Source organism: Corvus cornix, chromosome 14 (assembly GCF_000738735.6).
Source record: "Corvus cornix cornix isolate S_Up_H32 chromosome 14, ASM73873v5, whole genome shotgun sequence".
Classification (NCBI taxonomy): Eukaryota; Metazoa; Chordata; class Aves; order Passeriformes; family Corvidae; genus Corvus; species Corvus cornix.
Genome location: NC_046344.1, coordinates 14,477,074 through 14,489,989, shown reverse-complemented (window position 1 = coordinate 14,489,989; position 12,916 = coordinate 14,477,074). Strand labels below are relative to the sequence as shown.

The window sequence follows — 12,916 nt, the reverse complement described above, 5'->3', positions numbered from 1 at the left end:
ATACAAACTGTCTGCTGGAAGGTTGGCATGAGCAAAACCATGGCCTGCCCTGGTGCTTACAGACAAAAGGAAATGCAGGATGGAAATGCAGACCTGACCATAGGGATCAGTGAGGATATACAATGAATACTGTAGCAGGCTTAGGAATTTTGTGTCTTGTGTTTATGGTTTCTTCACGACAAAGGGAAACGCACGTGTGAAGATACAGGCTGCTGTTAGTTGACTTTCTAACAGCCATGTTTTCATCTCCTTCTGAAAATAAGTATTTCCCAGCCTTGACTGAGCCTAGTAAATTTTGCTCCTTATCCACAGTGGCTGAAGAGGTGTATTCAGGACCCCCCAGCAGCAATTCCTGCCAGGAAAGTGTGTCAGGCTTTACACGTTTTGCAGTTTGTACACAAACCCACTGTGTGCATTCCGGGGTCCAGATACCCCAGCCTGCAGTTGGAGATTTACCTTCTAGTCTCATTCATGGTTTCCTTTGATTTTTGCTCCACAAAAGCCGGGCTCTTGCCCTCGGAGAGATCCTCGTCGTCCTCTGCAGAGCGCGTGGAGGGTGGATGGATGGGATGTGGCCGGTGGGTCCGTGTGTGCTCCGGCCGCGTGCAGAACGGGCCCCGCCGGGCCTCCCCTCACACCCCACACACGGCCGGGGTTCCTCAGAATCCCCCGGCGACGGCTCCCAGCCCTCCCTCCTGAGGCACAAACCCCATCCCGGCTTAGCCCGGGGGTGTCCCAGCGCGGGGGACACAGCCACAACACGGAGCTGCCACCGCTTCGCCCGGGCTGTCGGGGCAGCGTCTCCCGCCCCACAGCACACGGGGGAGGCCGGACCGCGCTGAGGCCGCCGGGGCAGAGCCAGGGCGGGGGCGCAGGAGTGGCCGGCAGGGGCAGGGCAGTGCTCGTGGCCCTGTGCTGGGCACGGGTGAGGGCGCAGCTCGAGTGCTGGGTCCAGTTGTGGGGCCTCAGTTGCAGAAGGACATTGAGGGGCTGCAGCGTGTGCAGAGAAGGGCAAGGGAGCTGGGGAAGGGGCTGGAGCTCATGTCCTGTGCGGAGCGGCTGAGGGAGCCTGGAGGAGCCATCCTGGAGAAGAGGAGGCTGAGGGGGGGGGAACTTCTCACTCTTGGCAGCTTCGTGACAGGAGGGTGCAGCCAGGTGGGTGTGGGATATGCCCAGCCCCTGCCCTGGAGGGATCTCTGCTGAGATAAGGGATTTTGTAATGGCCCAGCAGGACTCCCTGGAAAGGCAACCACTTCTTTGGTCACGGCAAGAAAACACAGACCCCCAATCCTTTAGGAGACCCTATGCAGATCTTTTGTAACCCATTGGCCTTTACCCATCCCCTGTATCCCTATAAAAGCTAAGCCCTCTGCCCCTGTGAGGGAGAGCTCTCGTCCCTGGCTTTCCCCTTCGCCGGAGGGGACCAACAATAAAGCTCCCTTCGTGCGGAACCAGCCACACGAGCCTCTCGTCTCTCTCTCTGGTCTGGCTTGGCCTGGAGGCTGCCCTGCAGAGCTGAGCTGGAATCACGAGCTGATATCACTAAAGAGCTGACAGACTCTGCAAGGGCTCCTCTGCCAGCAGCTGAGGGAAGACACCGGGCCTCAGGAAGGCGATTCCTTTCAGGACCATCTCCCTGGACCGGTCATCTCTTCCTGGGTCAGAGCCACTGACCCCACACCAGCTGTAATAGGTGGGAGCCGGGCTCTGCTCCCAGGGAACAAGGGACAGGATAAGAAGACATAGTCTTAAGTGTGCCAGGCGAGGTTTAGGTTGGATACTAGGAAGAATTTCTTCTCATTGTTATGAATGTATTGTGATGTTGGCTTTTCGCATGTTACGTAATTGTTATGAATATATTGTGATATTGGCTTTTTTTTTTATGTTCCTTAATGTTAGAAAAACTTTACCTAGGTTCTGCAATGTAATACATGATATAGAATGTCTATTGTTTATGTAGTCAGTTTAGAAAAAATAGGCAGAGAAAGCCTTCACATTCCTGGAGTATCTTATCAGAGAAGAAGACGACCTGAAACCAGAGAGAAGAATTGATGGAGGGAGCAGAGATGGAATGGAGCCAAGAAGGAAGATAAGGCTGATGGGATGATACACAGAAACTCCAAAGAATTTATGAATCATGCATGATTGTGATGAATATGCAATAGGAGATGTACTTTTAAAGACGATCTTTGGATGTAGAGGTGTGCCTTTGGCTCTCTGCCAAAGCACCGGGCAATAATACCCTTTTTGCTATTGTCTCCTAATTGTCCCTTTTATTAAACTTTCCTTAAAACTTTACTAAGAGTGAACCTCGTTTTCCACACCATGAAGGGTGATGGGATATCAGAACGGGCTGCCCATGTGCGCGATGGATTCACTGTGGCGGGAGGTGTTTACGGAAAGCTTAGACGTGGCACTCAGTGCTCTGCTCTGGTCGCCACGGTGGCGACCGATCACAGGTTGATTCGCAGATCTCAGAGCTCTCTTCCACCTCAAGTTATTCCGTGATTCCGTGATTCCGTGATTCCGTGATTCCGTGATTCCGTGATTCAGTGTCCGGCCCGCCGCACACTTCGCTTCCCGCAGGGTTTGGCCCCGCCGCGCCGCCGTAGCCCGTTGCCTCAGAGCCGCTCGGCCGCGGGTCCCGGCGATGTCGTTCCGCGACCTCCGCAGTGAGCGCGGCCGGGGCCGGGCTGGGCCGGGCGGGGCCGGGCGGGACGCGGCACCCCCGGCTCGGCCTCCCGGGGGGCCCCGCTGCTGCGCTCGGCCGCACACGGAGCTGCCGGCGGGCGGTGCCGCGGGGGATGCAGGGCTGAGCCCGCCGGTCCCTGCCTGGGAGGGGTCCCGGTGGCACAGCCCTGCACGGGCGGGATTCCCCCAGCCCCTAGGGGACACAATTGCACGTTGCGTTTGCAGGGAGAGACTGTGTCAGCGTTGTTTCAGCTTAGTGAATCTCGTTTAAAACGCCTCTTTTCACTTTGGCGTGTTTTCTGTTGAAATGATGTGATTTATGTTAATTATTGAGGTTGAATTTTTTAACAGTGCTTTGCACTGGGTATATCTCATGGTAACTAAGCAGCACTCTATGGGGGATGGCAATCTTGGCAAAGCCCTTATCGGGTATATAAGAAGGAATCCCTGCTCTTCCTCATTTTTCAGATTTTACTGAGATGATGAGGGCGCTGGGGTATCCTCGACTCATATCCATGGAGAATTTCCACACCCCAAACTTCATGCTTGTGTCAGAAGTGCTGCTGTGGCTGGTGAAAAGGTTGGTGATGAGGCTAACAAATTTTTGGCTGATGCTGGCATGCGGGGAGTGTGCTTGGAACTGATGGTGTGGTGTGAAATTAGGAAACTCAGTGATACTTATTCTTTGAGCTCTGCTCTTCTAAATACCAGATAGAAATGTGGTAGTTTGCAGGTTTTTAGTTTAATTACACAGAGTGGAGTAGGAAACGCAGTGACTCAGTCCTGGCAGAGGTTGCACCCTATCTGTGGGCACATTCATTCAAAAGTAGCCTTATCTCTCTCCCATATTCTCCAAATTCCACAGCCATCCTGTCCGTGACCTTTTATCCAAACAGGGTGATTGATCTACTATGGGAACTTCACCAAAACCCAGCCAGTTTTTGCCTTGTTGCTACAGTTGTTGGCTCAGCCTGGTATTGTCCTGCATCCACAACCTGTTTAAAACAAGTAAAATGGTTTGGTTCAAATCTACCACTGTCCAGTTGCAGTTTTACACCCACCTAACCCATTGTCAGCCTTTGGTTAAATATTTCTGTGTCTTGAAGTGTTACTTGAATTACACATTATCTTCTCTCTCCCAATAAAGTGTAAAATTAAGAGATTTTTTTAAGATCATGAGGTAGAATATTATAATTGAAACCAACATTGACCAGTTTGTCTGATTGCTGGTTTTTTGTCCTGGATTCATAATTAATATCCATTAATTCCCAAGCCGTTAGAAATTTGCTGAATACTCTTGCAATTATCATGAAATAGGGATATACTCACAACCACTCAAAATTACTTGGATTAAGTTGCCTAAATAGTCTTGAAGATGCTGCTGTTTACACTGAGGGTCCAAATCACTGAATTTTCCTTTACTCCTCCCTGGTTCCTATAGACTGGCCACTCCTAGAATTTTCTGCATCTCACTCCTGTTTTTTTTAAGCGTTTCACAGATTTCAGGTTTGTTTTTCCGTAAGTTTCCTTTACTTGTGAAAGGAGAATGTTCGAAATGATGTCTGGATAGGAACTTGTGCAGTGTGTCAGGTTTTGTACAACCCCACTGTGTGCATTCCAGGGTCTGGATGCCCCAGGCTGCAGTGGGAGCTGCACATTTATTTTCCACTCTTGTCCGTGCTTGCTTTGTGTTTCATTTTTGCCTCACAGATGGACCAGTCTCTTTTAATATTGCCAGAACCTTGTTCTAATCTCCACCTGTTGTTTGCACAGGTATGAACCTCAGACTGACATTCCTGGGGATGTGGAGACAGAGCAGGACCGGGTTTTCTTCATTAAGGCTGTGGCTCAGTTCATGGTGAGTCTGCCCGGGAGCTGTGCTTGGGCTGAAATCCTGAAAATCTGAAATCCTGGTTCCATGTCAGCTTTAGAACTTTCTCTCTTAACGCCACAGAGTTTCCCTTCAAGGGGTGGCTGAGTTTGTGTTGCATTCTGGTGCTGCATTATCCCTGGAAGTGTCCAGGTTGGATGGGGCTTGGAGCGGCCTGGGATAGTGGAAGGAATCCCTGCCCATGGCACGGGGTGGGACTGGATGGGATTTAAGGTCCCTTCCCACCCAAACCATTCTGTGATCCTGTGTCTTGTGCTGGTGGAAATTTGAAGAGGCCAGGGCGTGCTGTTACAGACATCTTGGCCTTCTCTCTGCAGAACTGGGATCTAAATAGGATATTGGGATCTAAGTAGGATATTGGGATCTAAATACAATATTGGGATCTAAAATAATATTAATTCTTATCTCTCCTTATTTATAAAAGGTAACAGTGGAAGACAGAGCTGTAGATAGGAGATGGTTTTAAACCATTTCAATTGTTTTAAAAGAGATCCCACCATGGTTATTTCTAAGTTTGGATGCCTGATTCTCTTCTGTGCTTGAATAATCATAATTTCTGATGTTTTCATTATGCTATAGAATCATATATTGGCATATGTTGTATGGGATTTTCCATAGATCAGGGCATGTGTTTTTCTCAGACCAGTTTTTTTATGCATGAGCATATTTGGATTGCGCCATGAAATTTTTTAGTCTTTTGGAATAAAATAACATTGTCCAAAATTCATATGATTTTGAAGCAGTGTGAGCCTTTGATGTTATCACACACTTAGATAACACCCTTCATTATGTGAAAAGAACTTTCTGGGGCTGCAGGTGGATCTGGAAGCAATGGAAGTCTTTATGCTAATACCAAAGATGAATTACAATACTTAAAAAAAATTTAAAATGTCGTTTTAACCATATTTCCCTTGTCATTTGTGAATAGTGTGCACCATAAATTCTCTTAGTTCTTCATTTTGCCATGTTCAGAGCATGGTACATTCCTGTACATATTAGAATGTACTTTTGAGCCCTGGAGCATCATGAGATGGAGTGAAAAGGTCTGTTTTGTTTGGAAGTGTTTCCCCCCTCCAAGCACAAGTCTGGAAGCAGAAATAATGTCTTGCTTTTCAATAGCTGATTTCATGTCAGAAATCTCAAAGGTTTTGGAGAATTACATAATATGATTCAGAAAATGAAATTAATGGAAATTACTTTAATCATGCTGTACTTAGTCTCAGTTAATATTACAAGTTAATATGGGGATTATTGTAGGTTTTCAGCATTTTCAGGATGAGAAAAGCTTGTAGACATTTCCTTAGTAATTCACTGTCCACAATTATGTTCTCCAGGAGTTAATGGCTTAATTTGGGAGATTTGATGGAGACAGAATTGTCTCAGAAGAGAATGTCAGGACAGATCCATCATTAGGAAGTACAACTGGAGCTTTGCTCTGCTTTACTGAACAAGGAGGAAGGAGGTGTTAATTTTCCACACAAATTAGGTACTGCTCTGTGTTCCTGGCAGTTTGAGAATTTAGTGAATGTCTCCTTTCCACACCTAAAAGTTCTGAAGTGTCTGCAAGGTTGTCTTAGGTGGGCTTTTAATCATTTGCCCCCCTAGAGCTCCCCTAATTGGTGGGGCTCAGTACCTGGCCCCTGCTGGAGCCCACTTGGATCCAAATTTGAAGTAGAGGGCAACAAAAAGCCTCTGATGAGTTCATCTCATAGAAATCCATTCATGAAAACAAACTGAGCAACCTAAGGCCACAAAACCTTTTGTAAGAGTCAGACACCACAGTCAAAATTTGGCTCCATTATAGTAATAAAGCAGATTGTGAAGTTAAGCAAATTTTCTGGCTGTTGCTGCCATTCTTGCTATATATTTATATATTTTTCTGTTGCATTTTAACCATCTGATCTTCAGAATAAATAGCTGTGGCTTTAAATGGTTCTTTAAAACTAGAAATGTTATAAAATACAACAACAAATAAAATAGGCAACTGTCCCAAACATGAAGTGATGAGGTGACTTTCCAAACATGAAGTTGTCTTCTTGACTCCACAGGGCCATTGTGCCAATCTGAAAAATATATGTACTTGTCTGTGTATTTTTTTTCTCTTTTTAAGTAGCCTTTGAATGAAAAGCCATTTTTTCCCTCTTACTAGACATTGATTTTACTCTCTTGAGAGTGAATGGAGCTGAAATTGGAACTCGTGTCTTAACAACATCCTTTATAATTTAGTGCTTTTGGACAGGGGATGTTTAACAGAGTCCATCAATTTAATGACCACTTCTCCTACAATGTCATACTTGCTGTTTCTACAATTAATTTTTTAGATTGCTTCTACTGCAGAGGAAGGGAGGTGGACATACCTAGCTTTTCACTTTGTGTCTTGGCTCATTTGAGGTCGTTCTGAGAACAACATTTCAAAAGGAATCAGGGTTTTTTTGTACTGTGACTCTGTATTCCCCCAGCTCAGGGTGCAAAACATCAGGAGCCTGTTCTAGGAGTTTGGGCTTCAGTTTTCAGGAATCACAGAAGATCCTGAGTTGGAACCTTGAGCTCTGGCAGCCTTGGGGCTGTGCCCATTCCCTGGGGAGCCTGGTCAGTGTCCCAGCACCCTCTGGGGGAAAAACCTTTTCCTGATCTCCAACCTGACCCTCCTCTGACACAGCTCCAGCCATTCCACTTGGGTCGTGTCACTGGAAACAGATACAGAGTCATTTTCCTCTGCTGGATTGAGATTTTGGGATGAGAGAGGCAAAAGGAAAATATTTATTGGAAATTAAAATCTGATTCTTAAGTCACAAAGTTTAATAAAATACATGCAAAGAAACATGGGCCAACATCCATTTGCTTTGTTTCCTTTGAAAAGCTGGAGCCAAATCCACGGTTTGAGGTGGTGGTCCTTTCTCTCTTTAGTTTCACAGGTGGGCAAACCTTGTACCAAATACTGTAATATTTGAGACTCTTCCCCCAGCTTGAAGATCCTGCCCTGTCAGAGCCTGAGGGGAATGGGAATTCCTTCCAGGAACACTGTAAAACCAAAGCTGTGTAATACCACCAGTGACTCATGGATAGGCTCTATCTGCCACAGCATTCCCAAAGGAGAAACATTTCAGCAGAAGTTTCATCTTAAAAATACACTGAAAAGAAGATGTTAAGTCACTTTTGGGCTTAATGTGTCATTTTAAAGCTTAATTTTTATATCCATAGCTCGTGATCAATATTTTTTTTTTTGCTTCCTTGTTTAGTTATGCCACCATGAAGACTCCCTCAAAGTTTAATCTGAAATTTGTGGTTGGCTCCTTGGGGCTATTCATTTATAATATAAACTTACCAGGAATTTCAAGAACAACGTTTGTGTCCTTTCTGTGCAGATAGTCATTTCCCCCCTTTATTATTTTGAAGTACAAAAAGATAATATTAGAATTTTTAATATTTTTTTCCTTACTGCTCTGTCTGTACCTTTCAGAGATGGGAGACAAGGGAATAAAATCACTAATATCATAGCAGGGGGAAATTGAGAGACACAATGAAACATTTGGAAGGTGCTGCTGGAAGAGAAGACAGTTAAATTAGGATAACTGATCTTATTCTTGCCACTCATTAAGGGTGAAATTTACCTCTCTGTAGCATCATCGCAAGCCCTGGGCAGCACTTACTTTCCACTTAAACTTAATTTGAATTTAAGTGGTGCACAGGGTTTTTTGCTGATCTTTACTCAGGGAAGAAATAATGATAGTTTGAGGGGTTTTCTGCAAATGTTCTGACATGCAGAAAGTGCACAGCTTTCAGAAAAATTTCTTCTAGAAATACCAGTATTATGATGAGGCAAACTGGGTGTCCAAATGGAGGAATTATTCTGTACAGCAGAGCATGGTGCCCCCAAAAAGAGCTTTGGAGTGCAGATAACTGAGGATTTTGTTCTTTATGACTGCTGAATTCTTTCTTTCTTGCCCAAGGCTACTAAGGCTCACATCAAGCTCAACACGAAGAAGCTGTACCAGGCAGATGGATACGCTGTGAAGGAGCTGCTCAAGGTCACCTCAGTGCTCTACAGGGCCATGAACACCCAGGGAGGGGAGCGTGCAGACCTCCCAGAGGAGGACAGCAGCAAGTTCAAGTTTGATCTGGGCTCAAAAGTAAGCAAAACTGGCACTCTTGTGTTCACTTAGGAAAAACTCACCTGTTTTCTAGCTGAAATTTAAGTGGAGAATCTTCTGGCAAGGCAGTAGGCCGGGTTTTAAGTCAGACTTTCAGTAGGTGAGGTTCTGTGATTCTGTGATTTGCTTTGATCTCTGAATTCTCAACCACAAACAGGGCAACAGTGGCACAAAATTGGTTCTCTTTCTCTCTCAACAGCATTGAAATGCTGTTGAAATCATAGAAATATTGGAGTAGGCTGGAATAAAGATCATTCTTTACCTACAAAACTTTTGCAACAGGAGGAGCTTGCAAAATACTGACTGAAAGTTGATTTTTCAGCCCATTTGCATTGAAGCAAAGGGAGATCTTCCTGTGACCCTAACAGACATCAAAGCTGTTCAAGCCCTTAAAATAAAAGCCATCTCTAGATATTTTAAAAGCACCTTCTCTAAATATTAAAAAACCCCAATAACCCATCACTTTACTAAATAAGAGGAATTTCTGTTACTACTTCTGTGGAAGGTGTCCCTGCCCATGGCAGGGGGTGGGACTGGATGGGCTTTAAGGTCTCTTCCCACACAAACCATCCCATGATTCTCTGTTCCTGTGATTCTTGAGAAAATGGCAGACCCACAGGTGATTCTCCTCTGTGTAAGTCTGATGTTTCTCTCTGAAAAAATAACAAAAAACCACGTGGTAAGTGCTCAAAAGTTCAGGGTTTACACTGCAGGCTGGTCACATTCCTCTTGGTATATAAAATCTTTACTTCTGCCTATGTTTCCCTTTGTCCTGGGCAGCACATGAACCAACAACTGGCTGAGTCACAGTTCTGAGGAGATTTGTGGGTTTTTTTCTTGGCTTAAAGTGCTTGGGGTTTCACTCAGAAACCTGTACCTGAAGGGGCCTCACCTGGGCTGTTTCAAAGCCAAGAGAGACGTGTTCACTCTGATTCCAGTGCCCAACCTCTGGTAGAGTTTTGACCTCCTGTGAAATTTTGACATCAAAATGGGAAATATCCTGGATTTTCTTTGTGATGTTGGGGGTTGTCCTGCTATTCAGTGCTGTTGCTGTGTTCCCAGATTGCTGACTTGAAGGCAGCTAGGCAGCTTGCTTCTGAAATCACCTCCAAAGGAGCAATCCTGTATGACTTACTTGGCAAAGAGGTGGAACTGAGGGTAAGTACGTGCTGGAGAGCATGGAAAAACTTGTGTTCACTGGGTGCCTCAAAGGAAAAAAGGGAAAAAAGTCTCCGTTCTTATTAATGTCTGCACTTGACATGAATATTCTGTGAGTTTGAAGGAATGGGTCTGACAGTTTGCATTTCCTTCCTTCTCCTATTCATGTCTGGATTGCAGGAAGCCTGAGAGAACAGCTTGGCATTTTCTCTTCAGCAGAAAACTGAAATACTTTCTGTTTGGAAATACACATGCAGGCTGTAGTGGTGGGGATGGATATATTCTACCACATAAATGATGAATGCTGTTAGTTTTCCAAGAGCAAGGCTCATTATTTCTGAGGCAGGAGCTGGAGGCATCCCAGCCTGCAAGGTACATGTTCTTCAGCTTAGCTGGAGAAGTAATGAAGTAAAATCAAAAGCTGTTGTTTGAAGTCAGTGACACACTGCCAGGAAGTCTTGCCATTATTTTCTTCAGTGCCTTTATCTGCAATGCTGGAGGTTCTTCATTTTTTGAAAAGGGACTTTAAAGAATGGAGACCATGCATGATATTGGAAACGTGGAAATGTTCAGATTTGCAGGGTCTGAGCTGTAGGGAGTGCACCCTTAAGAGCTGTAAACTCTAAGCCTCGACAATTAGTGCTCCCAAATCCTTGTTTGATGGAGTACAGGTGTTTCAAAGGGTGGCTGATACACTGGGAAGTTCATCCATGGAACACTGCCTTTCCTGCTGCATCCATACATCAGTGTGGTGTGCAGGGTATTCATATTTCAAAAGAGAGGGAGAAGTGATAATCCAGTTTATTTCAACATGCACCAGTGTCACAGAACTATTAATCAGTTGCTTCTCCTCTGGCACTCTGCCTCATTTCTTGGCTTTGAAGGAGTTTTCACACAGCTGCTATGCAATGTGTTAATATTTGCTTTAATGGAGCATTGGACGCTTTTGTTCAGAGTACAGCATCCCTGTAACTCTGCCAAAAGCCCAATATTGATCAATTAAGGCATTTGTAAAAGTACTCAAGCACTGGTTTGGAACTGCCTGTTGTTTAGTCACTTGAAATCAAGGCTTTTAGGACACCAAGTCTAGAACTGGGCCCTGGAAAGGGGCCAGGCACAAGTGGAGTGTGCTGAAAGCATGAGCTGAAAAATGAAGAGAAGAGAAAGTGCTTCAGTGCAGCCACTTCTCCCTGGGGTCATTAAGAGCTCTGGAGTGGGAGCCTATTTAAAGGTGCCATTTCTAAAAGGATTGGATTTCCTAGAGAGAGCTGTGAGCACATGTTCCTTGTGGCTGAGTGCACAAGGTGGGGCCAGCTCATCCTGTCCAGGTGCACAGGTTGTGTTTTGCAGAAAGGTTTGGCAGACGGAACTTGTTGTCTTTAAGAAATGCTGTCCTGGGAAAGGTGACCTTCTGTGTCATTAGCTCTGAGAGCATCGCCTGAAGGCAGCAGGTGACAATGACAGCACGGGGAGAGCCTCCAGAGAGCCGCAGACGAGGCTTTTGAGCTCTGTTCCTTACGATTTGGGGCTGGTTCCAAGGTTCTGCATTGATTTGTTAAACCTGAAGGACCCATTTGTGGCTCGTGTGTTAAATGTCCAGTTTGGTACATTATAGCAAAGCAAACAGGTTTCAGGTTAAAAGTCAGGAGGTTGCAGAACCAGTTCTCAGTGGAATTTGTAATTTTTAGTTATAAGCCCCCAATTCTGCCTCTCACTTCAAGTATGAAATTTGCCCATCACAGGAGAGGCTTAGAGCCAAACGCTGCTGGTTTTTTCCATCACTGTTGGGTCTGGGGTTCTTGTCATGTAGCCAGTGCTGAGGGCAGTAAGGAACTGCCCTTCCTCACCTGCCACATCCTCCCTGGATCCTTCACAGGGGTGCTGAGGTGCTCAGGAGACCTCAGGAATGGCGTCCTCTGCCTGCCCTTCCCTCCCATTCCAGGTGGGGAAGAATTGCAGTTCATTCTGGCTTTGAGGTGGGGAGTAGGGCTTTGCTGCTAGACACCAAATTAGTTGCCATTAATCCAAGATTAATTTTATTACTTTTTAATGTGCAGATTCTTGATTTCCATGGGTGATTTTCTTTTGACACTGCCTGGCTAATTAATGCTCACACTAAGGGCACTGCCAGAGGGTTTGTGCTGTTGAAGGGCAGGGGAGCACTGGGGTTCAGTTTTTTATTCCATTGATCTCCTAGAACCTGTTGCATGTGCTAAAATGTATCAACAGCTGTCATAGTGTTTAAAGGAATTTGAAAACATGGGAGTTTTATGGTCCCTGAACCTCTTTTTTCTTTCTTTTTCCAATCCATTCATTTCCAAATATTGAAATAAAAGCTCTTCTTACCTAAGCTTAAACAGATTGATGATAAATGTTATTTCTATCTTACATGAAAATGGCTTCATTTTCCAGGAACTATAAAGGAAATGTCAGCATTTGGCACTAATGGGTTGACTAGATCTGTTTTCATAGTCTGAGCAGCTTTTGGGGAAAGATCATTGGGGAAAAGTGAAGTAAAACTCATTATTTCGTTTGGAAATGTTGACTCTAATTTGCTCCACAACCTTTACCTTCTCTGTTGGAGTCTTTTTGTACATAATTTGTATAGAAACTGTGTAGAAAAGCTTCATACTTTAGATAAATTTCATTGCTCCAAGTCATGAAACACTTTTTTAAATAAATTACTTTCTGAATGAAAACAAATTTCAGCTAGAGAAGAGTTTAGGGGAATGGTTCCGTTAGGTTTATTGGAGATACAGAGTGCTGTAAATGTATGTGCATATTTTTGGGGAAGACTTGAAGTCTGATTTTCTGGAAATGTGGTTCTGTGCCTTTCTGAAGCCTTTGCAAATATCTTATTCCCTGACTGAATATAAAGTCCTTCTGTATATTTAAACTGCTTCCAAAGGTAATCTGGAATGTTAAAAAAGAATCTTCAATTAACAGCAGAGGAAGAAACAAAACCTACAGAGTGTGCTGAATTCAGACTGTGATGTTGTTAAGTTGTATGGGAGAAAAAAACCCA

General features: G+C 44.7%; 1 protein-coding gene across 2 annotated transcripts in view; it reads left to right on the top strand.

Moving 5' to 3' along the window:
* Nucleotides 1-2,606: 2,606 nt before the first annotated feature.
* CLUAP1 (clusterin associated protein 1) overlaps nucleotides 2,607-12,916 on the top strand; it is a 58,063-nt gene continuing 47,753 nt past the window's right edge. For both annotated transcript variants that reach the window (XM_039560581.1, XM_039560580.1), the window contains exons 1-5: nucleotides 2,607-2,672; nucleotides 3,160-3,271; nucleotides 4,465-4,549; nucleotides 8,533-8,712; nucleotides 9,796-9,891. In XM_039560581.1, coding sequence (XP_039416515.1) covers nucleotides 2,651-2,672; nucleotides 3,160-3,271; nucleotides 4,465-4,549; nucleotides 8,533-8,712; nucleotides 9,796-9,891 — 495 coding nt within the window. In that variant the 5' untranslated portion in view covers nucleotides 2,607-2,650. The remainder of the gene's footprint in view (nucleotides 2,673-3,159; nucleotides 3,272-4,464; nucleotides 4,550-8,532; nucleotides 8,713-9,795; nucleotides 9,892-12,916) is intronic.